At 44.5% G+C, this 26,445-nt stretch overlaps 2 protein-coding genes across 2 annotated transcripts; both read left to right on the plus strand. All coding sequences in view use genetic code 11, as the record gives it.

The window, feature by feature from the left end:
* Nucleotides 1-53: 53 nt before the first annotated feature.
* Nucleotides 54-11,245, plus strand: EGR_03222 (hypothetical protein; the record flags this gene model as incomplete). The annotated part of the gene is made up of 11 exons (XM_024492471.1): nt 54-360; nt 767-918; nt 963-1,566; nt 1,644-1,752; nt 2,088-2,149; nt 4,664-4,902; nt 6,400-6,622; nt 6,996-7,043; nt 9,980-10,552; nt 10,833-10,940; nt 11,136-11,245. 11 exons carry the CDS (start codon nt 54-56, stop codon nt 11,243-11,245), a joined length of 2,535 nt encoding a protein of 844 aa, XP_024353145.1.
* A 1,003-nt stretch (nt 11,246-12,248) lies between these two features.
* Nucleotides 12,249-19,230, plus strand: EGR_03223 (Coronin-1B; the record flags this gene model as incomplete). Its single annotated transcript, XM_024492472.1, has 7 exons — nt 12,249-12,440; nt 12,605-12,860; nt 13,103-13,278; nt 14,001-14,222; nt 16,014-16,322; nt 17,383-17,457; nt 18,940-19,230. The coding sequence occupies 7 exons, from the start codon at nt 12,249-12,251 to the stop codon at nt 19,228-19,230; spliced, it is 1,521 nt and encodes a 506-aa protein (XP_024353146.1).
* Nucleotides 19,231-26,445: the final 7,215 nt, after the last annotated feature.

Genomic DNA, 26,445 nt, shown 5'->3' on the forward strand with positions numbered 1-26,445 from the left:
AGGCGGTGCACATTATGGAAAGTCTTCTAGCAAGACTTGTAACATATAAGTTTATGGATGGCCCTGGTCTGGTGAATGATTTGTTCAACCAGCCTAAGGAGAAATTGCTGTTCTCACTGCTGCTTTTCATGCTCATTATCGGATCCTCCCTTTGCATTGTGTATCGCACCCTTTTTCAGCGCGGCTCCTCAGTTTCCAAAAGCAGTACCCATAAAAACATTGATCCACAGCTTTTGGTTAATTTGTGGACTGACCAAAACCGAAATCTCTGTACGGGTATTGTGGATCTGTGCGTTGCCTTCATAAATACCTATACTGACAGGGTTAAGGTGCTCTTCGTTTTTTATCTTACCATTCGCTGTAGGTTCCAAACGGAGTGAAAAATGTTTTATATTTGCCTCGTGTATCTAGTCCCGTAATATATTCACAGAGATCTCCCCCCACCGTATCTGCTAATATAATGGTACTTGCTGTCAAACCACTTTTGTTATCCTTTTTAGAGCCTACCCTTACTTGTAACTTCTAATCGTCTTTCATTTTCTGGTGAATGTCAAGGAAATCAAAAAGTCTCTCATATTAGATTTTCACTTAGTAATTTTTCACTTGAGGTAAACTCTTTTGAACCATTGACTCTCAAAGGTTATGCTGAATTTGTCTTTCAATAATACCAACTTGATTGCTCTCCAAGGAGTTTCGTCACATCCTCACTTTTCTTTATCAATCGAATCTCCAGATCCAGTAAGAGTTATGATTTATTCTCTAACAGTTAAGTTGGAAAATGCCAAGCAGGACCTTTTGTGCACAATCGAAGATATTGTCTCTAATTTGCATCTGATATGGAAAGACGCCGGTGCATTGCTCGACAGTCAAGAGATTCTTAAGAGCTCGAAAGGATGTAATGAGTTATTTTCGGACTTGGTATGTCTTCGTTTTCACCACTTTTATGTTATTTTTACATCAAGGACTCAAAAGTGACGGAGGATGAGGGTGAGGACTTGTATCCGTCCACATTTTCACAAAGCTTCCACTTCGAATCAGGGATAGCTTCAAAGGGGAATACCAAAACAGCGATTGAGCTCAATGCAAATATTTTAACAGAGTCCGTGCATTCACTGCCTGAGGCCGCCAGTATAAACCCTGTTTTCCTGGACAGTCACCTCCACATGGCAAATATCTTCGCGCCCAGCAGTGAAACGGACGACTCTACGGAGGCTCTACCTGAGCCTATGGTACTGGCATACAACCCCAGCCTGAAGAAGAAGCTAGGCGAAAGCATTTACCGCCGGCACCAACGCTCTGCGTCAGACTTCGTGGACCAAGAGGTGGAGGACACTGAAGGTACGCTTAATGACACTGAGCCCGTTCCTCTGGACCCCATCGTTCACCCCCCTGAGGAGCAACATCCGACGGACCAGAATGAAGGCAAGCCGGTCTTCTCACTGCCCAATCAGCGCTCTCTCAAGAGAGTCATCGATGTATCTCCTCTTCATGAGCGTGTAACTCCGAACCTCGCCTCTAAAAATCTACTTGTGAAGGTGGTCAAGGCAGATTTTATTGACCTTAAAAGTATATTAAGCTGTGCTATTTAATGGGGGTTTAGGCTTAATCAGATAAACTTAGGGGCTTTTTTCCTTGGGAAACAGGTTCCTCCGATGCTTACTGTGTTGTGGAGTTAGATGAGCCGTACCAACGTCACGCCACACATGTTGTACCACCTTCGGAACAGTTATTTTGGGATCAGCATCTACTTTTGTAAGTCTTTAATCTTCCTTGAAATAAATATGCACAATTTCACCACTAAAGAATTAACAATGGTCCCTTTGTAGTTTTTGTCATCCTATGAACGGGGTTCAAATTGGCATCCTCATTTCATCTTTGGAGCAGCTGTTTGCTCCCATTTGGCTTAAATTATACATATTTTAATTTAGCGCTGTCGCCTTGAATAGTAAAATTTGTCTTTTGCTAGGTTCATGATATTTTGACTTGAAATCGCTTTACACTACCTTTTTCCTTCTTAAAGTATTGAATTATACAATTACCCGATGTTGGATATGATCTGTTGACTTTTTTCTTTATTTGTATTTTAGCGGGCTTAACAGCAACTCAAAACGTGCCACCTTCGAGGTTTTCGAACTGTCAAAAAGACGAAGTGAGTGACCTGTATGTAGTCATCGGTGATTGCTGAATGATGGTGCATATCGGTTTTATTTGTTGAATCACCAAATGATAGTTGATGCAGCGCTGGGAGATTTGCCTCCATATATTGTATTCAACATTTCCATTTTGAGGTAAAGTCCAGGAGCAATGGTTTTGCTGAATAAATTACCAATTTGCCGCAAAACCCCATTTGGTTATGAAATGTGGATAGAATATGTTTCATTTATGCCTAAATAATCGTCTAATGTAATTTGTGATAATTAACATCGTACTCAGCATAAACTTCAACCAATGTGTACTTTACGTAGGCATCACTTTTTCATTGTTTCCTGCTCATAAATTCAGCTGTATTCAGCGTTACGGATTCTAAGGTTCCATCTTGGTTGGGGCCAACTCTCTGATCCACAATATTACGCATTACACAACAGAGTGGCGTGCGGTAAATGGAATAACGAAACGTGTATTTGAAAATTAGTTATCATTTTAGGACTCCCACAATATAGCGCTTTTAAGTGTAGCGTAATGATTGACCTCGTCATTCCTTACAACGGCGTCCTTCCCCGCTTAGAGTAACTGGCCTATTGTCGCCGGCATTTGACGACGTGGGTTTTTGAGAGTAGAGGGTGAAGGGAGAAATGCAACACACTGGACGATGTCGTGTTATTTCACGGATGCTACTCTCCAGTGTTATCCTACTTACTTGAGAAAAATCAATGGAAGGCTCTAAAATGTTTTCTGGGTTTGATCTAACCAACTGTACGTCGAAGCGATTATCTCAACCAGAGGGTAGTGGCTGAACGCACATATGAAAACCTGCGGTCAATCCTCTCTCTAATGATCTTCAGAGTGGTTCTGCTCGAATGAACAACCTCCCCCATGGGAGCCATGTGTAGCCTGTCGACTTCCGCATTTCCCCTTGCGCGTTTCTATCGTGTCATCATGCCATATACCCGTGGCATGCAGGCACAGTGATCCCACTGCAGGCCGCGCCTGTTTGTGTGCCCGTGCGTGCATTAATGTGCGTGTGTGTGCCATCGGTTAATTGGCCGCTGCGTTTGGTGTGTGCTTGTACGCACACACCACCCTCTTTATCGATTTGAGAAGTGCGTGCACGCACGCAAGTGTCTAAGCTTTGGTGGATGGCATGTGGACTGATAAACGGGCGGGCAAACGAGCGCTCCGGGGCTTGGGGAGAATACACACTTGCAAAACAGCACCCTGAAATGCGTGTTCATGTGTGCGTGTGTGTGTATCCCGGTACCCAGGCGTCTTCGGTGCAAAAAATTTTAAATTCTCTTCGCACTGGTGCCTGGGAGAAAAGTACCATAAGTGGTCTTGCTGGCTAGATCTGTAGTAGTTTTGTGGGCCGGAGGACATTTCTATCTGAATTCAATGGTGCAATTATTGTCTATTCAGCAGAATAAGTAGAGTGAATATTCGCATAGTGATTATAAGTAGCTGATAGTTCATAGGATGTTCTTATGCGACGTTTTATTCTACTATTCGATCATGTTAATCCTTCTTCAAATAAGGCGACAAACTAAGTGATCCACCTCGATTGATGAAGCTTTTTTCCCGGGTTCCCGTTCATTACAAACCATCAAATTCTTGCCTATGATGCCTCCAAATTGTGCAGTCATTTCACCCCAATATTTTCCATAAACAAAATATTAAGGTATTTCGATGACTCACCGCGGGAATTGCCTATGCCAAGCCTTTGACCCATTAATCATTTCAAGTCGCCAACACATTTATGGGTTTTGGTGAGGCAATGAAAAAAATAAGCGGAATTTTCCCTATTTTGCAAATTACCAAGTTCCCTCAGTTATGCATAGCGTCGGGGGGCTTATTTAAGGCTGGAAATCTACTTTCTCTCGACTGTAAGTCAATTTCAAGCATTTCGTAATTGGGATCGAAAAGTGTTATATGATGTACGACCAATGTGGGATTTAAAAGATTGTGAATGAGCAGGAGGAGTTTTGGTTTGTTTGCCCTCTTTTTCAAATGCATTTTGGTAGATGGTTCCAATCTATATTAGCTTTTCTGTCACCTCGACGAGAACCCCAAAGTGAGGGTAAGTATGCCGTCTGGTGACTGTTTTCGATAGTCGGACTTAGTAGCCGCAATGCATCAACACTTTCCTATGAATTGAGTCTGACAGCTCTCACTTTATAATAGTGATTTTTGAAACTAAATTAGCCTTTAGATCTAGTTCTCTGGCATTTTGCGCCACTTTAATGCGTTACTCGTTTCACACTACTATTGCTCGCACAAATTTCGGTATCCCAATGGGAAAATCAAATCCTTAGAAAAGTACCTCTACCGTTTAGCGGGGCTGGTGTTTGCTTTTTGTGTGATCCAATAGGTTTTGCCACTTTCTTTTTTGAAGTCAATATTTTATCCGCAGTACTTGTTAATTGGTATCGCGTTGGATCTTCCGCCTTTTTTTCTAGTGTAGTAAAGGCATCGGGGCAATCATTAATTCATGTCCTTCCTCACATCACAGAGTCCATTTCACGGGGCTACGCGGAGGTCTATCTGCCGGAATTGCTGACCAGTTCGGTTAGGGGATGTTTGAGCGAGCTGTTGCGCTGCATCCCCTTGGACCCCAAACAGCACTCCTCCTCTACCCTGGGCATGGCCGTCGGCATCGGCGGAAGTGGTGGAGGAAAATGGGACCACACTTCCAATCCCACCTCCAGCTCCACCTCGCTCACCATCCGCAAACCCACTGTCACCGCTGAGGTGCTTTTAATTTTCTGGCCTAGAGAATTGATTTTTGATAAATTTTTGTGTTTACTTACTCTTAAGGTTCACTAAAAATCTTAGTTTTCATGGTAGCTCTAGCTAGGTTAACATTTGGCAAGTTGGAACGCCAACTAGGTTAAGCATTTTGGTTAATTTCGGTAGAGTATTGAACGTGGCGTGTGGAACTTTTCCTCTAGTAACAAGTACTGAAGCCTATTGTCAATTGAACTGGTAGCTGTTTTCTGTTTGACGGCTTCGATCATTAAATGAATGAAGTTCCCGATAGCATGACATGAAGAGTGAGCTGTTCATGCCATGTTTCAGCAAGGTCCATAAAGTTGCTGTGGACTTTTGCTTACTTCATGTGACTGCTTCATCAAATTACCGTAGCAACTGTTTAAATTTGGGAATCTACCGGACTTCTCACGGTATTCTTGGGACGTCTTGACCACACAAGTGGGGGCTGCCCTGGGGCAAGGACAAACTAATTTAATTTTTGCAGCGATCTAAATTGCTGACAAGTTATTATTTATTAAAAGTAATCCAATTTATTTTATCATTTAGTGCACATATTAACGCGATTCACTTTGCCTTCCAGTAGATTTAAGTGGGTTTTACCTGATTTCATCAGGAGCTCAGTCTGTTACCTGCTAGTTGGCTAACATAATCTCACCCCAAGTAATCGTTAAAGTAGTCGTTTTTGTATTTTTCTGTTTCACTACGGGCAAAATTCTCACCTTTTGTAACATTATTCTTTACCGCCACCAGTCACAATTTTGAGCAAGTAATGCTGCACTGCGTGCAGTTTGCGATATTGCCCACGCCCATCTTCATTCTGATTTGGGCCCAGCGAGATAAGTTTCCATCCAGGGATGTCATTTGGGCGTTTTCCACATGGCCGTGACAAATGTCACATCGCTGTTCATTCGTCTGACAAAAGATTCTACTTTAACGCATACATATACGTCTACCCACCTCCGCACTAGCATTTGAGGAAACATGCTAGCTACTTTTTCTTTTGCTGTTGTGTGACTTCCAGTAGCGTAAAAAATGCATCGTGTCTGCAGTAAATACCGCTTTAAATCATCACTTAGGCTTGAAGTGCCAGGGTTGTGGATTGAACACACCTTCGAAGTGTTCCTACGATTCCGCACTTTTACCTTTCATTATACATACCAGCTATCTCGTACGGCCAACGGCACAACTCAAGCATGCGATAAAAATCTATGATAATTATAGTGAATCTCGATGTGCCTATTGCACAATCAGACTTAAGAACATTAAGTATTCACTCGGACTTTAGGGTGAAGGGTAGGGATGTAGCCTCCTTGTCAATTGAAAATGAGTAGGAGTTTTCGCATGTCCTCGAGGCAGCACTATTATACAAATAACCTCATCTGCTTTAGTTTTCGGGTGTTTGTGCGCAAATAATAGGTATTTTGGTCTCACTGGCCTGTGTTTCTAATCGCTGCGCTGTGATGTTTGAAATTTCAGTTCCACTTTATGGAGCGGTTGATTGACGATCCCTTCTCGGTTTGCAAGGGGCGTTCAGGCGTTAGTTCGCCCACGCCATTGTCGAAGCTGCGCGCCGCGGCCATGACCTCTCCTGCCTCCTCCTCAGATTCCTCCCTCAGCCAGACTGCTGGTGCAGCCGCCTCCGATTCTACTGGCACTGGCATCGGCGCTGGCGCGGATCGCTCCTTGCACAGCTCCAAGGGTAAGCAATCCCCTGTCAGCAAAACATAATCATCATTGCCGCTCCCTGCATGCAGCAGTTGTTTCCTCTAGCGCTGACTAGACCCTGGGCTTTGCATAGGACGCAAGCGTGCATCGATTGCTGAGAGAGAACCTTACACTTCATGCATCCATGCTTTTATTCCTGCTGACTAGCTAGTGGCCTCCAAAACTCACCCCTACCTATTATCTAGTTCGGCGGCTCTTTGTGGAAGGAGCTTTAAACACGTAGAAAAGACGAATTTTTTCAAGGGTACGAAATCCGCACATCCCGTCGGGATTACAAGACAAAAGATGACGGTGTCCTTTGAGGTACGAAACTGAGTAAGTCTTGCTATTCCTTTCGTGGCACCTAGGCGCCTTTCGTCTTCGGAGGGCAGTCACTTTCAACGTCGGTCGACAAGGTAAGCACCGTCGTGCATCAGTGACGGAAGGAAGAATTGCACATTACACCTCGTCTCATTGTTGCCATTAGTATCATCATCGTCAATTATTGGCATGAACGCATGACATTTCATACATATTCTCCGTTTCCGTTCCCTTATTATTTAATGTATAAAATCAGTGTAAAACTTTTCGCTGATCAAACCTCAAAAAGATGTGATGTCACTTATTTGGAGAATGAAAAAAAAGATTATCAGAAGTTTACCAAAGAGATTTTACCTTAGGCTAACTTTCCAAGCATTCTTTTAGTATGTGTCACTTAAAAACACATACCACCTGAGATTTATAACCTAGCTTGCTATTATCAACCAAATTATCTACAAAAGGATGTTGTTTCATTGCCAAAATACGGATCTATCCAACTTTGCTTATCTGGATCTTCACGGTATCTTTACCGAGCCCAAATATTGCGAGTTTAGCGGTTTTTTGGACAACAAGGCTTGATGCCACTTGTTCGAAACTTAGATCAATAGTTAATTGTGGCTTCTGTTTCATTTGTATCACTTACTGGGTTCACTTCACCACTGTTTAATAAACGCGGAGCAGATGCGCTTGTTGCACAACGGATAAATGAAGATACATAATTTGGTATCATCTATTCCTTGAACTGCGACTACTCCTGCACCATGTTTCGTTCCACCTACGTAGATGGAAATCACGGATCGACTAACCATGGGTTTCGTAGGTTCCCGCGCCCTCTTAGCCTTCATTCCCATCCCACCTGAATGAATGTCCTCGGCCCACACGCGCTGCACTTCCCATCCTCCTCCACTCCCTATACCAAGGCGAATTAAACCATGTACTGCCAATGGTTGCGTATTACGCTCTCACTCTTTTTCCTTTTTCAGAGGAAATGGAGGACAACAAACAGTTGGAGGTTGGTGCTTTCTAGGTGTTGTTGCATATGCACGTTTGCGCGTCCAAAGGGGGGTTCCTACATGACGCCAACCAAAACGTCCCACCACACCCTCTGTAAAATTGACCAATATTCGTGCTGGATGCTGGCGTGCATGCCCTTGTGGGTGTTTGTTTTGATGTCTTGCAACAGACTTATAACATGTGCGTAATTGCGGCGGACGCACGTGTGCTTGTGTTTTCTCTTGGGGCCTTAGAGGGAGAGAGGAGGGGGGCCGAAGGCGAGTGCATGCCTGCGCATGACGTCATTGGCACACCTACCTCCCCGATTGCCTTCCCCACTCATTCCTGCACCCTCTGCCACCAAGGCATGATGTGTCGTCCTCTTTTCCTCCCTCCCACAGATCTCCCAGGTGAAGTGGGTAGAAGGGGTGATCGGTGCGGGTAATTACTTGCTCCCTCCTATTTGCGGTGTATCTAATGTAGGCCAAAGCGTCTCCCAACCTCGTTCCCAGGGTATGTTGGGTGCATTCTCGAGGGTGGAATTGTGTATATGTGTAGTTCACATCTCGCCTTATTTAATCCGATGTGGGAGTTGTATTGTAAGGGCTTCCTCGCAAACCTCTTCTGCTTTGTGTCCACACTTTTTGGCTCAGTTGAAGGTGTCTGAGGCTGCTGCAAGTTCGTGAGTTTATTTTCTTTTTTTATGACGATTAGTGAGCACGAATGGTATCCTACGTTTTTGGCGACTGTATAGGGGAAACGAGAGTGAACAAGTGAGCGGAGTGGAACGGATGTGCTTCCTTTTCCTAAACTCAGTCTGACCTAAAATGCATGTCTTGCGGATGTTGAGGAAATGTTGGCAGGCACCTAATGGGAGTTCTGAAAGTGAAGGAAACTTTTTTTATAAGTGGAGGAACCTGATTGCATATTTTTTTTGATCAAATTCTGGGAAAAGTAAACACTTGAAATGTCAGTATCCATCTGTTTAAAGTCATTTTAACAGTGTTCCCAGATGATTTATGGGCAATGCCTGCGGTCATGCGAGCTCAGGGTTTTAACATTGACGCGCACCAGATGCCTACGTCTTTTTGACATACGATTCCTCTGTAAATTTCTTACAGTCAGCGTCAAATTATACTCACAAAATTGAGGTAAATCCTTTAGAGATGATGCGATTGCGCCTCTTACTGTGTTGGGCGGCCGTTCCATCGATGATCACGACCTTACGAATCTCTTTGGTTGTGGCTATGGACAGAGGCAAATGTAAGCCCACGGACTGGCGATCTGAGCCTCCCACATTGCATCTATGCATGTGCACATAGTAGGCATGTGATCGGATCAAAAGCAAACGACTTAGGAACTCATCCGTCAGTTGCTCACTTTGTAATTCTGTCCGGGTAATTCGTGCTGTTACACTCGTTTAAAACCTATAGTTCCCCTTGTTTTCCAACTTGGTACACCTCATTTAGATGTCTGTACCTTGCAACACGTGAGTTTCTGTCAATTACGTCTTTGTTCTCCTTAATTAACATTTTCATCCCAAAGTCCTACCTGAAGTGTAAAAATCCTGATAAAACAAACTACATCTACTCTACTTTAATAGTTACTTGCACACTGGGTCTGAATGCCATTTCATTATGTGCTCAAGTAAATTGCCTTCCTTTTGTAGCTTGAGACGCCCAAGGACGTCACACCAACGCCTCTCAGTAAGTGCCTCCAAGACACGCAAACATTCGTATATTTGGTGTTTCGAAAAGCCCACCTTTAGCTGCTACTTTCCGATTAGCGATAACAATGGTTTGTTCATCACTTAAATGAGGTTAGGTGAAGCACTAGGTGCTGCTTAGTTTTCCTTTGTCAGGATTGATTTTACAGGCTGCCATGTTTACAGAACTTCCCAATTTCGACCACGGATGTTTAGCCAGGCTCATTTAGTACATCATTCATTCATTTGATGCGACAGTCATCAAACAAATTTGTTACAGTCGCTTTGCACATATTTCAAGAAGCCATGACTTGAAATTCACCTTTCATCTAGTGGAGAGCGGCAAACAGCATGAAAGCCGCCTTCAGCGCTCCACTTCGACCCGTGGCTCACGTCTCTTCGAGCCAGCCTTCGAGAATCTACGTCTAGCAGATACCAACGCCGCTCTGACCAGCCGTCAACAGTACGGACACCGCGCCGGTGGGGGTTATGGCGGCTTGCGTCGCAAGTCAGTGCCCCGTGTCCTCTCCACCGGTCTGGGCGGCGGTAGTTCAAGTACCACCAGCGGCTTTGGTCTCCTCGGACCGAGTTCCCAGCTAGCCGCAGTGGTAGCGGGTCTTACTGCCGCCTCTGTGGAGTCCTCCGATGCCTCTGTTGATCCATCTACCGCTGCTGCGGTTGCCTCGGCGGTGGCAGTGGCCGCTGCCACCGGGCGCTCCACCTCCTCCTCCGCGGCTCTCGATCGCAGGGTCATGGCGATAGGGGCCGGAAGTGGTGGAGTTGTGGGTCCAGCGGACAGCCTCTTTGAAGGCACTGCTACCTCTATGGCCACTCTCGGCATCTCCGAACATGAACCACGCAGTGATACTGTGGTTCGGTATGCCGCACCCGCAGCAAATGTAGCAGGTAAATTAAAAGGGGAAAAAGGGAGATGATAATTGCTACCAGGGATTTTTGTCAGTTTTTGAATTTTTTTATTCTCCTTCTCCCTAACATTTCGTTGCTCCTTTTCAGATCCTGTTGCTATTTGCTGGCATTTTATGCCAATCACTTATTTTGCCCTCGTGTTGTATTCAAAACTCATTTCTTAGCCATGATTATTTTCATGTAATTTCGTGCTATGATGTTCATCAGTCCGAAATATCAGGCACTGGAACACAATTAGTTACTGTACTTTGATGTTTAGAGAGTCTGGGGACATATTCGGCCCAGCTGCCTCCAAAGCGATCAGACGCAACAGGAGCAAAGTTGATTAACCTCTTCAAGTCCAAAAAGAAACACCAGCAGCCATCCGGTAGGCCGTTTTACCATCAAACGAATGTTGTTGACTGGATTTGATAAAAACTGAACCAATTTTGGTTAAATACTTGAAGATTAACTGTCTTTGTTAAATTTGTGATTATTCCTACTAAATAATTCAAGTAGTACCATCGCTGTCTTGCAAATATTGAGATTAAGGCTAATTCCGGAATACGCTACTCTCAATCAGGTATGGCGCGCCTGCTTTACTTGCAAGACCTCGAAGGTTCCGAATTCGACGCAATTTCGACAGAGGGATATCAGAGAATTCTTCATGGTGACCAAACTGAGAAGCAATAAGATTTTGTGCTTTACTCACCCCTTCCTTTCCACCATCGCCTGTCTGTAAAACCCGGGAAAACCGATGCTTTCAGCTTCCAGAGCCATAAACTTCCCTGTTTGTGCTTGCCATCGGTGGTCTCGCTCCAAGGTACACTTATTTGTTGGCTGGGACAGGTAGACTCACGCGTGCACTTCATTTTCAAGCCTTTCGCTCTTTCGATCGGACTGTGCGTTATTTCCTTCTCTTATAAGGGAGAACCGAATCGAATGCACTTTCTTCTCTTTATTCCTCTTCTTGTCTGCACTAATCGCATGCCCGACCCTCTGTGGCGCAGCGCTAAGCCTTCAGTCGATGGAGAATTATACACGCTTCGTGCCGCTTTTGCCTTTTTTCTTGATAGAGGGTTGGCAATATGTGTGATTTGAGCAGTACGCAACAGTGGTAACGTGAAGCAGTGCGAGTCATGCGTGTTGGGAGCTTTTAGTGTGTATCTTTCAACTAACTAACTGATGAGTAGCCGAGGCGCATACTTCCTCACGCCTGGTGAGGAAGGTACCGAGGTTTAGCACTGACCAGAGGGGGCTGTGTTGAGCTAATTGAGGAATCTGGAAATTTCCTCGTTTCTGGCTGTTTTTGTGACAGGATACAAGTTGTAACTAGGCGTAGAGAACACGAGGTGGGAGTTGGGAGTCACATAGTGTTAGTTTGGATTAATTTATTTTGCCTGCGCACATATTCTGAAACAACCTCATGAGGGCGATTTTTTTGGACTTATTATGCGAAGGAATTAGTACGCGGAACCAGTAGCATATATTATCCGGTAAAGTTTTACAGGTTTTCATCATTGCTAAGCATAAACTTTTAAAACAAATTGAGATACAAAAATTTAGGATCGCTTTTGAATAAACATAACTGCTACATTTGAACTACTGGCTCTTTGTTTAAGCGCATTGGCGCGACATTAAATGGGTTTGCGTATAAAACCCCAGTGTTTTCCTGTTCCGCGGACTGGAGTGCAACATGTCTGGTATTAGGCAGAGCAAGTTTAAGCATGTTTTTGGAAAACCTTTAAAACGAGATGAGTGCTATGATTGCATTCCAATTACGAGAAGCACGCATGATACGTCATTTTGTGCAGTTAATCCCAAGTATCTTGCAATTATTACTGAATCCAGTGGTGGTGGTGGATTTACTGTGATTCCAATCAAACAGGTTAGCCTTTAATTACCTTTTTACTTACACAACAACTTGGTTGAACATTTTTTTTCTCCGTTTCAACAGGATTTTTGTTTGCTAGAAGGTTTTAATGTTAGGCAGGTTCTTTTAACTGGTATTTATGACATTTCAGCAATTGAACCGATTATTCTTAATCATAGGTGGGTCGCATGCCAAGTGTTTTGCCCATGGTTGCCGGCCATACTTCCGCTGTGCTTGATATTCAGTGGTGTCCCCACAACAATGACGTCATTGCAAGTGCCTCTGATGACTGCACTGTTAAAGTATGGGAGATTCCTGAGGGTGGCATAGGAAAAGAACCCTTAACGGAGTCGATTGCTACCTTGATAGGGCATCAACGACGTGTATACCTTGTTGTTTGGCATCCTACAGCACAGGGTGTGATCGCTTCTTCTAGTAAGTCCGTATCCTATTGTAAGATTCAAACAATTCGAATTGGCTTCGAGTACTTTGGTAATCAAATGCAAAAGCGAGAGCCAGTGCGATTGTGCGCATGTTTGGATGTTCTGGATTTTTGCTTCTTCTACTATCGTTTAGCTTTCTTATCATGCACTGGCACTCGAGTTTAGTGTGCTTTGCCACATGGGTTATTATTCCATTCTAATAACTTAATTAAAAACTCTATTTTGCAACTCAAGGTGCTGATAACATGACCATCTTATGGGATTCGGTAGCTCAATCTCAACTCATAGCTGTCGAATTCCCCAACCTTGTCACTTGTCTTAGCTTTAACTACAATGGTTCAAAGTTGGCGGCATGCTGCAAGGATGGAATAACACGCATAATGGATCCGAGAACTGGAAGGTTCACCGAAGTGAGTCCAACTGTTGCTCTCTAGTACCGCATACAAATAGCAGAGATTGTGCTTGGCAATGACCATAGACCCAGGTGACCCTGCTTTCATCACTTACCTGGTAATTCTCTTCATAGTAAAAATTATGTCAACGCCGCTTTTCGCCACTTTAACTTCGCGCAGAGGGTAGAAGTTACATCACACTTTTATTTGCTCTTGCTTTCCCATCAAAGAGTTTTTCGCCTTGAGAATGTTTTGCTTGTAAGAGTCTGTTGTCCATTAGAAATCGTGATTTTAACTGAATCCCGCGTCATTTCATCCCACCTACACGAGCACGCACGGTATTTTTTTCGAAATCCTGGTACAGGCGCGCGCGTATGTCACTGGTAAGTTAAGCAACAAACAAGCACACAGTGAGTAAGCGGTCTTACCGTCCACCGAATTCCTACAGACTGCCCAGCCAGTCGACCAGTGTGACTCAATCACCCTTCCCCTTCTTTGTTTAAGACGATGTGGAGGATAAAAAGCTCAGTTCCATCCTGCCCTAGTTATCGCCTTCCCTTTTGCGTAAGCAGTGAGGCTCAAACATTCTCCCTCAAGGTCGTGCTGCTTTATGCAAAACGGTAACGCACTTAACGGTTTTCACTAATCCTAGTGAGAGGTAGGATTTACTCTAATCGGGTATACATCCACGGCTTTTGCAATAGGCTTGCTGAGTGTAATGTGTCCTTTTTCCAACCTAGACGGGCACCTGCCACGAGGGTAAGAAGCCGCAGATGTGCGTCTTCGTGGAAGGCGATCGTCTCTTCACTACAGGCTTTTCGAAGATGAGTGAGCGTCAGTTGGCTCTTTGGGACTCGAGTGACCTGAGTAAATGTCTCTGGCGTGAGGAGCTCGACATCACCAACGGTGTCCTTTTTCCCTTCTATGACATTGACACGCACCTCATATTTGTCTGCGGTAAGGTAAGATCACTGATACTGTTCCGACTTTTCGAGTAAACACACGTGGTAGTTAAGGAGAGAATTTTTTACAGCACTGAGTTAGACGGCTGACTTCATCAATCCTTCACTGAACGCCACCACGGCCACTCTGAGTCCTACTTAGCTTAATGCTATCAAGTCAAAAATGTGCAGGCCAAGCATTAAAATTTGCTTTCCTGAATGTGTTGCCCATCTATCAGGTCACTCAATTCCAAACATCGCTTAGTGGGCGGGTCTGGGGAGCATTTAACCAGTATCCAGTAAGTTATTTAGTTGTTTTACAGAGTCCCAAAGTTTGGCAGCCAGGCAATGGTGGGAGGTTTGTTTATGCCTTACGCTTGAGTAGATAATGCATTGTGCCTATCTGAGCACAGAGCTAAAACTGTTAAACCACAATCCCCAAAAAAAGAAAACACAAACCTTACTTTCTGTGAGCTTTACTGAGCACTGCATCCTCTGTTCACATTGTGTTAGGCTAGGCTAAATCAAAGTACAGCAGTGTGCTGTAAGTGGTTTCGACGTGGTGCTGCCGCTTAGTAGAGAGAGCAAGGTCGTGTTTTTCACTTTCGTTCTGAAATGGACTCATGTAAACTGTACACATGCACGCACATCCAGTGTTACATGTGTTCTGCGGCTTTTTTCACTAGACAACGATCGATTTTGGTGTGCTATGCTGTGTAGCCGAGCGAATGTTCCTTTTGATTGGGAGTGTGTATGCTCTCCACATGTGTTTGTGCTGGAGTACATCACATAGATTTTAAGCCTTCCCCTCCTTCCACTTGCATTATGCGATGAAAAAGTACGAGCGTCTTAACGTTATATGTGTAAATCCTCATACCACGCCAGCACAACCGCACACTTGCCACTTCAATTTTATCTAAACACCTCTTTGTGTCAGTCAGCACGCATGTCGTTATTTATAGCAACCCCTTTCTCTCTGAGTCACACTAGACATTGTGCTTGCTTTACACTTCATTACTCTTGGCCGTGGCATTAGCATTCGCCATAACTCCTGAAACACTGTTTAACAGTTTCTACTCAGTGGTCTCATTCGGTACCTCTGATTCCTTCGATTCATTATTAAGGTAATTAGTACAATGCATAGTCAAACTGACTGGTTATCACGTTTATAATCAGACCTAGTTATCCTTGCTACTGTGGTGCATTTCCATTGATGGTAGTGTTGGTAATTACTCCACTTTGTTAGTAACTCCTTGAAGTTAACCAAATGATTTATTTTGGTTGTTAATCAAAGAACAGTCGTTGGAAGTCTAACCTTAGCAGTTATACCACTTTGTGAACAAAATATGTCCTTGTGGTGTGTCATGGCTTGGCTTAAAAGATCAGACGCCTCATATCCCTGTGCCCCAAATTATCAGCATTTCTGAGTCAAATTCAAAAAGGAAAACAAGAATACCCTTTTACTGTGTCTCACTTTACTGGAATATTTAACTAATAGGGTTTCAGGTTTTATAAGTACATGATTTACTGTTATCTTTCTCATTTACATGATTCGGTCTCTACGGTGTTATTCCACTTGATTGAATGTCTGGTCTGGCAAAGACACCACGAGGTGATATAATATAAACCCGTAATTGCAACCTTTGTACACCCATTCCATTACCCTAACGCTAGACTCATTGTACATATTTAGAGTCTGCATATTAGTATGAAAATCTTACCCTTCATAGTCGGAGTGAGCTGTGTATTTCGAATGGTGAGTAGGGGGACAACGTAGACCTGGCTACAGCACTCTTATTTTTTGGACTATAGGGCGACAGTTCAGTGCGGTACTTTGAATACTCTCCGCATGATAACCAGGTGTACTACCTGAGTCGCTACGACAGCACCGATCCACAACGCGGTTTCGCCTTCATGCCCAAACTGGGACTCAACGTGGCGATCTGTGAAATCGCTCGCATGTACAAGCTGCACAACAAGAATTGGTGCGAGGTCATCCCCTTCACGGTGCCCCGTAAGTCGGGTCTCTTCCAGGAGGACCTCTACCCCGACACCGTTGCTCCCGTCTCCTCTATCTCCTGCGATGCCTGGTTCCATGGCCAGGACGCCGATCCTATCAAGGTAGGCACCTTTTTTTAACAGCGTGGAGTAGGGTCGGGGGGATTCGTGCGAAGTGTGCTCAAGTCGAACGAGGATTTCGAAGTTTACGCGCTTAGAAAGGGATACTACCACAATGGTAATAAACAAATAACAGGACGTTAGCGCATCGCATTGCTGGCACTCTGCCCGCTTTTCGCGGCCCAAGCCACTCCATAAACCCTCAGTCAAGATGGTAGGCAGCAGTGGTAACGAGTACGTGCATGAATCGGGATGTAATGAACGACTTTCTTGCAAAGACATGAAACCTGTGGATGTGCACACCTATGGAAGCACAGTACAGTGATGAGACTCTCGGCTGCTCAACAATAAGCCATTTGGACGGTCCACGTCTTCGCCAGGCAGACCCGTGGAAATTCATTCATCGTATAGAACTTCAATATTCCTGACTGCCTGATCGATGCATAACCTGTCGTGAAACCCTACAAGAGGCTAGTATCTCCATGAGAACGGGGAACAGAATTATTCACGAACTCTTAGAATTTCCAAGTTGGCCCATCCTGAGTGTCCTAGCATTGCTCAGCCACATTGACGAATGTTTCTGCGTCCAGGTTCCCGTTAAAGGTTGGAATAAGTGTATAAACACAACAGGAGGCTGCTTGGGAAACAAACGCGGTTTCTGCTCCTTGAAGTTTGTCTTTTATACTATTGAAGGCGAGACGCGACGATAGCAGTACCTTAAGCTTACACTTGCGTCCTGCATACCCTGAGTCTTGTTGAGCGGAGTGAATTGCAGTTCCACCCAATTCGCATTGGCCAGCTGTCAACAAATGATGATTGACAGGCCATGTGAGATGCAAGTGCGAAGCTTTCCGCCTCTATCAATATACCTTAAATTCCGCATTAAGGCCGACTGTGGCTCGCACTCATGCCATCACGGTTATTCTGGAAAATAGGACGTCTAGGGGATTGAAAACTTGCTTTCTTTGCACCTTCACATTTTTATTTAAAGCGAGTGAGAACAGGTAACATGCATTTCAAAGGTTTTTGAAAACAATCTAAACTTAAGCCTCTTTCCCTGTAGATTTCCGTCAAGGAGGCGGGCAATATTCCAAAATCAGGTTCTGCATTGCAACCACAACCACCCTCCAGATCTGTGGTGAGTTATACAGGTGCCATTGCTACTATCAGTCACTAGATTCTTGGAATTCTTTCTTTGTGTGCGCCTTTTTGAGGTCACTCGGTCATTTGCATAGTAGTAGTTAAAAACTAGGGGGAATTGTTGGCACTCCCACGCTTGATGCGCTGTCTGTTGAGGGTACACAGAAGGTGAGTATGCCTTACAGCGGTTAGTACAAAGAGAAGTGCCAACTCAGTCGTAGTAGGTTTTCTCTCGTTATGTTTACCGCGACAATGCAGGTTCCGGTAAGTTTTCCCTTCCTATTCATCACACATGTCGTCCAAACTGAATGAACTAAGCAGTCGCCATTTACATCTTGCTTCATGTCCACCTCATAACGACCTTCGGCTGACGTGAACCGTAAGCGTCTGTAGTCATCCAAATAGGGCTCTCAGTATATTTCCCCCCGAATTGCATTCTAGTAGCCTACTTTCCCTGCACTCTGTTCGTACCCTCATGCCCACGTCTTAGGGAGGTTGAAGTTTTACGGCAAGGTAGAATCAAGACTGCTTTTTCATGCACTTGTCTTGCGTAGAGTCAAGTGATCCACTTTCGTGTAATTTCATGGGCGGGTTTGCAAAACCTTCATGTATTCCTACTTTTGTTTTGGGACGAGAGTCAGCCATGCTTCCTATTTGCGGTCTTTTTTCTGTTTTAAGTAATGGAAGCTAAATAATTGCACTATTTTGCTATTTATACGTTGGTCATGACGTGAAATTAGAAGTCGGTGTCTTAGATAATGTCAACCAATACCTCGATCGTTAATGCCTCACTGTAGAGGTGGTAGATGCTCCTACTGTCTGCCTATGCAAGCGCATTTCACCTGTTTGATGTTACGGTTGATGAAGCACTAGTGGGGTGATCAACCACATGCCTTAAGGCGTGCGCTTTGTGCAATCACCCTTCACCTTTGTAACGATTGAACTTAAGAGGCGATGGGCCACACCAATGCCTCACCGCACCGCTTCAACCAAGAGGTCTTTTGATCGGTGGAACACTACGTCCATTATCTAGGAGGATGATGGGCACACGACGTCCTTTCTTTTCTGCCAATGAATTCCCCGTGCTCACAGTGGATAATATACACCGGTTAGGTAAAGTAAACTATGTATATTCTCGAACTCGTCATTCTACGCATCAAAGCAATAAATTTTAGGTGACAATTCTATCTTCCTGTACGAACCTCTCATTCTTATCAAGGGAACTCTTGGTCACCCAAACAATGTGCTCAATTACTACCCCCATATCACCAGTAGCCTTCCCTACGCGAATCTCTTTATGGCAGCTATAACTATTTACGAAGTAATCAGTCGTAATTCTTGCGCCTCGACGCTGCAGGTAGACACAGCCGTTTGCCCTCCCGTCTCATGACGGGGATAGATGTTATAATGATTAGAACCAATGATATCACCATGCAGAAAGTACCAAAGCCCTCCTTTGGATTACACACTGCTTCTGTAGTCTGCGACAGGTTCTTCGGACGCTGCGAGAGCGCCGCATCATGCACCTCCAGTGGCCTCGGAAAGTCGCGGTAGTCACCACAGCGACCACCCTTCCTCGTCCGACCAAAACCATGCTCCCCTGATGTGCGCGGAGATGATGGGGGAGATGACCCGCGTGGTGGACAAACTGTCTGACCAAGTGAAACGGTTGGAGCACCGGGTGCGATGCCTGGAGGAGAAGTACGAAAAGGGCGACGATGACAGCTTTAGCACCAGCAAATCCAGCATCTCCAGATCCAGTAGCCATTAGCCTATCTGATAATACGAGGTTGTGGCACGCACCCACTTCGGCAACACTGCCTCCTCCTCATCCTCCTTCCTGCTGCAGCAAACCTCTTGTCCATTATCTGTCCTCGCTTGCGCGCATGTACTCTTTTATTACCTCCTTCTTTTTTCTCTTTCATTCCTAATCTCGATGATCCTAAACGATTAAATTTATATTAATACTGTTGCCGCACCTGGATACACTGCTCTAGAGTTGTGAGGTGAAGTGGTTGCGATGCGGTATAGGGCGTGTTCTCAAGGTGCAGCGTGTCTGTCAATTAGGGGGTGTAAATGTCTGTTTTCAGGTCTGCAGGTCTACGACTTGTGTGGCATTGCCAAGCATCCCCAATTCCCACTGCAACGCTGTGGCAGTTAAAAGGATTTATACCGTTCGTTTAATTTTGATGCGACTTGGGTGATTCGATAGGTGTAGACTTTTCCGGAAGTGGGCTAGCACGCCTTTGCGAACGCTAAGTAGCTTAGATCCTGTTTGCGACAATTTGCCTACTGATTATAAGTAAGTAGTAAACCAGGTCTGTTGCTTTGCCTCCGTGGCGATCTTGATCGGTACTCCATCTTGCCTGATAACATTCGAAAGCTCCGGTCTTCTACTAATCCTATTTACTGATTAAAAATGCTTGATTGTGGGTAAGTGGCTACGACACTGGGATCTCAGCAAACTGCTCAGCGTTGGATTGTGAATGGGGATTATCAGGCGTGGAGGTGTGAGTCACCAAAATAAGGCACTAAGTGTGAACTACTTGGCAGTAAACATATTTTTCAAAACCGATATAAGGTGTCTTTTTTGCGTGGTCTCTTTTCCAAAACCAGTGAATTGAATACACGGGAAAAGTGTGGGCACTACCGTTAAATGAAGGGGGTGAAATTGACGCAGAAGCGCGTAAATGCCGCCATTTTGGTCTTCCTAGTCGATTTTGAAGTTGCCAGTTTCTTCTGCTTTTGTGTTCTTTCAAAGGTCACCAGCTCTTGAGGTGTAGAATAACTTTTGGTGTCTTGCAGAACTTTAGGAGTTTAGGCTTTGTGGTCTATTTCCGCCTTTTACAGAATCGCTCTCTTGGGTCCTCAGCGGTGGGGAGGGGGAAGGCGGTAAATTGGCTGTAGGTATACATTAGTTTTCCGTTCAGAAATTGACACCAGTTACCATTACTTTTTTGATAACTTCAACCGCCGCTTAGCAGCTAAGACCACCATACACCCACCTTACTGGTTTAGGCTCAGCCTAGCCAACTACGGCACGATTTCGCTCAACTATTTGGCATGAGCTACTAGAGAAAATGACAGTCATAAATTGAAACATGTGGGTGTTAAATAGCGTGGCTTTCGTGGCGATTGAGTTGGGCAGCTATACCTGTTGAAATGCACAGTCAAATATAGTAGACCAACCGAAGGTGGGGGCGATTGTACTCTCTTCTCACTAGCCTTCGATGCTGACTTATGCCTACAACACACAGATAATAACCGAGAGCAGAGAGGGGCCAGTCACGAAATAACAACTGCCATAAAAACACTTTTATTTAGGAAGCAGGCTCTCATGCCCATTTAAAAGATGGGAGGTACACACCAAGTGGTAGTATGCCGACATGGTTATTTTGCGAGTTGGAGTGACTTTTGTTTCGGAAGTAGGTTGGTCGGTTTGCTACTAGTAGAAGGAGATCATCAGCAAGAAAGTGGTGCTTCAGTCAACAGACTTGTAATTCCGAAGCAACCTGTCATTTTCGATGCATTTGGAGGCAAAGAGGCAGTTCCATATCTGATGGAGTCAGGATCCGTTGATTAACTTACATTTTCTGTGGCCATTCGATAAGCTAAAGGGTGCTACTGGTCATCACACGCCGATCAGTCATAGCGTTCCTTGTACTTAAGTACCACAGATGGCCACACCCATTGTAGATCCATTGAAACATGGACAGGGCGCCAAGAGAATAGAAAGGTACGGTAAACCATGGAGCCCAATGAATATTGATGCGAAATAAAGAGAAGCTAATTGAGGTAGAACTGAATCACTCCTCATGTCCTTCGTTTCCTATCACCATTAACGACTGGTACGGCTGTACTCCGCGATTTTTGCCATCAATGGTTTTGGAAACCACACCCATCGAACGCTTTTTCATTAAACAGCTAGTCATAGACCCTAGTCGATCAACCGCCCGACATGTGAAGATTTTTGACCTAAAGGACAGATGTTTGCCAATCCGCAATGGCGTAGACTCCAAAGTCATATTGGTTCTTTCTCTGATAAGAGTCTCACTATAAGAACTTCTGAAGGAGGAAAATTGTTTCCTATGCAGGTTTATTTTAAGCGCCTCCAACCCACGCATCCGCTTGCTCATGGGTTAGTTGGAGGCATTATTCTCATAGTAGCTTCCTGATAACGCCATAGGACTAAATAAAGAATGCTCGAGGCATTTCCTTAAAATTTACACGAACATTGTCAACTCCTCCTCTAAACAGATAATCGTTGGATCTCACATTCTCATGCCACATACTTGACCGACACCGTCTATAAGGCATTTTCCTAAAGGGCAAACATGAATGAGAATTAGCGACGGGAAAGGTTCACTGCGATATTTCCGGCAAACTACCTGTTCACTGATGCTTATTAATCAGGCCGATCAAGTTAAAATCGCTTTAGTTACTCTGAAGTGAACAAAAAATCACGAGATTTCCACAAATACTTAGCATTTACACTAACAAGCCCCCATTTCTCAGTTCTGTTGCGTCTCTGAATGCTCATTCATTCTGGAATCCGGTTTTGTGATCCAGGCAAAATCCTCCAATCTAACACTCAAAATGCTTGGATTTCAATCCCAACAATGCGATTCCCGATGGTAAGTCTGTAGAAAGGATAGAGTAATTAGTAATCCTGGCGAAGCATCTACAACAAAGGTAAAGAGAGATGGGGTGGATTACTCAACCTCTGATTAGGAAGGAGGATTCTCGCCTATTTAGCGCTAGGACACATTACCATCCATGCGAGCTCGTTGCGCGGAGACACACGATCGTCCGACTGCTGTTGGAATTGCCATGTGAGCTTGTGGATTGTTCAAGAGGGGTGGCGAAACTCCCCGTCTGTAAAATCCGTCACTACTGCATGCAGCATCAATTCGTTAGCACAGTTAAAGTCAAAGGGAGCTGTGCTGTGATATAATATTCTGTTTTGTTATTTTAACTACGCGGACGCTTGAGTCTCCGCAGGTTGTACTTCCACTGCAAAACATGGCCTCTGGGCCATACCGATGGCCTCCCAGCTCCTCTCAGCACCGCTAATGTGTTATTCAACGTTCCTTTAGCTTGCTAAAACTCAGAGTCAGAGTCTCACAATTTACTATCTCGATATTTTCCTGTACATTGTATTAGCTTAAATCGAATTTATTTCAAAGTATCTCACTGCGATTTTTCAGTCGGATTTTTCCTAATGCTAGCTCTAAAAAGGCGTTTTAATGCTAACAGCGTCTGGCAAAAACGCAGGCATTTGGAAACTCTGTTACCAGTCCTCGTGCTAATGGTGTACAGCGTGGACACCAACTTATTTGAATACACCTAAATGAAGCCTTTCTTACGGATTTGTGTAAGCTGGACAGGAGGCCGTCCGACTCCACTTGCTATGTCATTCAAATAAAAGCACTTTGAACATTTGTCAAGTTCCAGGAAGTCATCGAGAAGTTTTCATGTGGCTACTTAATGATCCCTCCCGGCAAATTCTAATTCATGTATCGAAATCCTCACTTATTATGAACCTCAAATCCTCTTTTTATCCCACCCTGAGGGAGCCACGCTGATTGATAAGATTGGGATTTGGTAACCCACTCTTTAACCTCTAAGCCTCTTAACTTCCGCTGCAAGTTAAATGATAAAGAGTTTGTCTCAAGTAGACTGCAGAAACCCTCCAACAGACCGCACTGCCGAGGTTTATAATGGCACAACGCTACAGGCCCACACTGAGTTAATGGTAGCCCACGCCGTCAATAAGTTGTGAGCATCAAAATCGTTGATGTTAACTGACAGGCGGGAGGTTTTTATGGGTCTTCTTACAATTGGAGTCGAGGGGACGTGAAGGCAGACTACACAACAGGTACCTCCAACCCATTTCCGAATTGTGTGCACGCTGAATCTGAGTTTCAGTCACAGTCAAATTATCCAATCAATCCATACTTCAGAGCATCAAATCAACCAGAAATATTCTACACTTGCTGCCTACCGTTCACAGTCACATGTAGTGAGACTGTGCTCGTAACGTCCTAGGAACTGCGGCCCTCGCGACGGACGGCTGGGGTCTAGTCAAGCTTGGCGTATCGACTGCTTGGTCTCCCTTAGCCCTCATGCCAAAATGGAAATGAGGTAAATTCACGCAAGAATGATGACGACTCAACTGTCACATGCTGCGTGCCTGAGACTGTTTTGACAAGCACCTAGTTGGTTGCTTGTGGACTTGGTTCACTTGAGGTGCCACAGGGCCATGCACTCATGTCTAAGCCCTAGAAGTTAGCTTTTTTGTCTCTCCGTTGTGCACTTTTCTCTGGCGTGGTGCAATGCTCTGCTATGCTCCTTCGACTAATCCTCGGCTGGAGTAATTTATAGCCTCCGCTTAACTGTGGAATCCACTCCATTTTTCAAGAGTAGAACCAAAAACCTAATATGGTTTAACACAGTATAGCAATGTAACGGAGTTAAAACGTGCTGCTAATGCATTCACCTCCGGCTAAACGTTCTTTTCGGTTTTCTAGAGCTTTTTATTCTTACAGACAACCATCGTACTCTCTGAAAAGCGCGCCCTTACTCGCTGCACTCTGATTGGCTGCCAGTATACCAGCAGTCACCTTAAACCCAAGGTCAATCCATTACTAATAACTATGCATGGCCAAGCCGACCCAGTGACCCAGGCTCAGACGCATTCGCTGACTCACCCTGCAGCAGTCGTCACCAGTCGGCATTTAAGCTTGTACACCCACGTCACATCGCCGTGTTGACTTACCCGCGTTAGTTCATTAAGACGTCTGCCCTAACGTCTTTGCGCATTAGTCGCCTGAATGCTTGCCTTTACACGGGATGCAAGCCACACGGCGAACATAGAGAAACTCCAGATCATAACAGGTGGCGACCAGTTTATGACAGAATGAATCCACCGACGGTAGGTGCACCGACGGGAATTCTTCAACTTTCAATTAATTGACAGCCTCTGATACAGGTTGTGTTAATTGCAGCCGATTGTCAACTCGGAGGGGAGGGGCTTAATTTCGCCCTAAATTCTTGCGACTCTTATAAGTCCCTGACTGACAAGCGGGAAGAGTGGAAATTCAGTCAGTCGGTGCTCTCTGAAATTACCTGCCTCATTACCCTGAATTACCAGTTCTTGGCATAGTGAATCGCAGGATGTGCTGAACACAGTGTCGAACGGAACTAATTGATAAATTGCCTATGCAAAACTAGGGAAATCATTTGTGACTAACTCCACGTCTTCTGGCCAGCGGTATCAACACTCGTTGGAAATGTCACACCCACTCGCGTCGCGTGATGTGGTGAATGGCGGAGTCACGTGATTGGAGTCGGCTGAACCCATGGGAGTGGGGATGTCACCGTTGCCCTTCTCCGTCATTTGACGCACGCATCCACTCAAGCATATGCCACATGTCAGCTTTTTTTGGCACTAGTCTACTCCTACATCCGTGTGCGCCTTGTGAGGTGGCTGAAAGGCTTGGGATTGGGCGAATAGGCGCATACGTTAGGGCTAAAGAGTCCAACATCCTAGATGTCCGAAATGAATCAAAACGGCTCATAAGATAAATTCCACCCCACTAAGCAGTGGCAAACTTATTCAAAACCCTGCTATAAATGACGGATAAGTCTTTTTTCTTAATTGGATTACATAATTGAGATACAAGAGCACCAATAGTGGGGTCGAATACGCGATTTGTTTTCCGGGGACTTGAAGGTGATCTTATCAAACTTGGTATCAACTAGATGACTGACCTCTTTGAAAAAGTGAACATTCTAGCCGGTATTTTTCTACAACCTTCTTCTTGAATGCAAAAAGGTGATTAATGCTAGCGCATTTTCCCATGACCGATAACAAACCCCTAATTCTTGTCTTAAACTAGAAAATGAACTCAGGAGGAATTTTAGTTGTTTGCACTAACTAAGTGTGGAGCTCTGATCCAGTTAGGCAGACATACGCTAATGACGAAGGTTAGAACACCCACACCGAAAAGACGAAATATGAAAGCATAGTTAGCCACTCATGGGAAATATTTAAGGGAGACTTCGAAAAGTTGAAAAAAATAAAGACTCTTTTTCCTAGGGTAAATACTCCATTTTCAATCATTACCACCATGGATGCAAAAAGATGTGCATGATCCACATAATAGTCACCTGATTGAGTAAATTTAGAAGGAAATGTTTTAAACAATGATTCGTTTTCAAGCCTCTTTACGCCTAAATTCTCTACCAGCATGTGGATATTGAACTACGGAAATGTATTTTAATATTCAGCACAATTCTGCTGTGAAATAGCCGTGATGGAGGTGCAAGAGAAATAAAAAACGGACATCTTGTGGATTGGATCAGCATCGAGCTTCGAACATACATACCTTCACCAGAGTGCCAAGGTCAAGCGGCTCTGATTGGTCCCGCTTATCACACGCGCACACACGCACACACAATGTGCATACACACACACACACCCGAGGCAGCTCAGGTAGGTAGGTGCTCTCTAAAAAACCTCTGAGAAAGCGAATTTTCAAGCCAGGCGGCGTATTTGCACCATCTGCACTGGTTTAGCTGATCCGTCGGAGACGAAACTAATTGTGAGTTTCGCTTCATTTTTCCCATTTCAAGCTTTTTCCTCGCCACCACTCATCCGGACTGATGTCATTCAGAGCCGAGGACTGTGACTTCCACTTAATTTAAGGGTAAATCCACTTCACGTAGGGGACAAATAGTTTGCGATAATGAAGGACCTAAACTAGGAATTTTTTCGTGCCGCTGATTTTCCCCACTTTTCGTGGGCTTGTGCTAATTTGAAGGTAGGATTCCACATTCTTCAATTCAAGTGGACAAGTAGGAAATGAGTTAGTTAGCTCGGAGAAAACTAGATGCAAATTTGAAATCATGCGTTTTATTTTATCGCAGCACGCAAATGAAACTCGATCTTTGTGTTTATAAATTTGCCCAACGATGGAAAAAA

The sequence above is a fragment of the Echinococcus granulosus genome, assembly GCF_000524195.1.
Source record: "Echinococcus granulosus chromosome Unknown EG_S00016, whole genome shotgun sequence".
NCBI lineage: Eukaryota > Metazoa > Platyhelminthes > Cestoda > Cyclophyllidea > Taeniidae > Echinococcus > Echinococcus granulosus.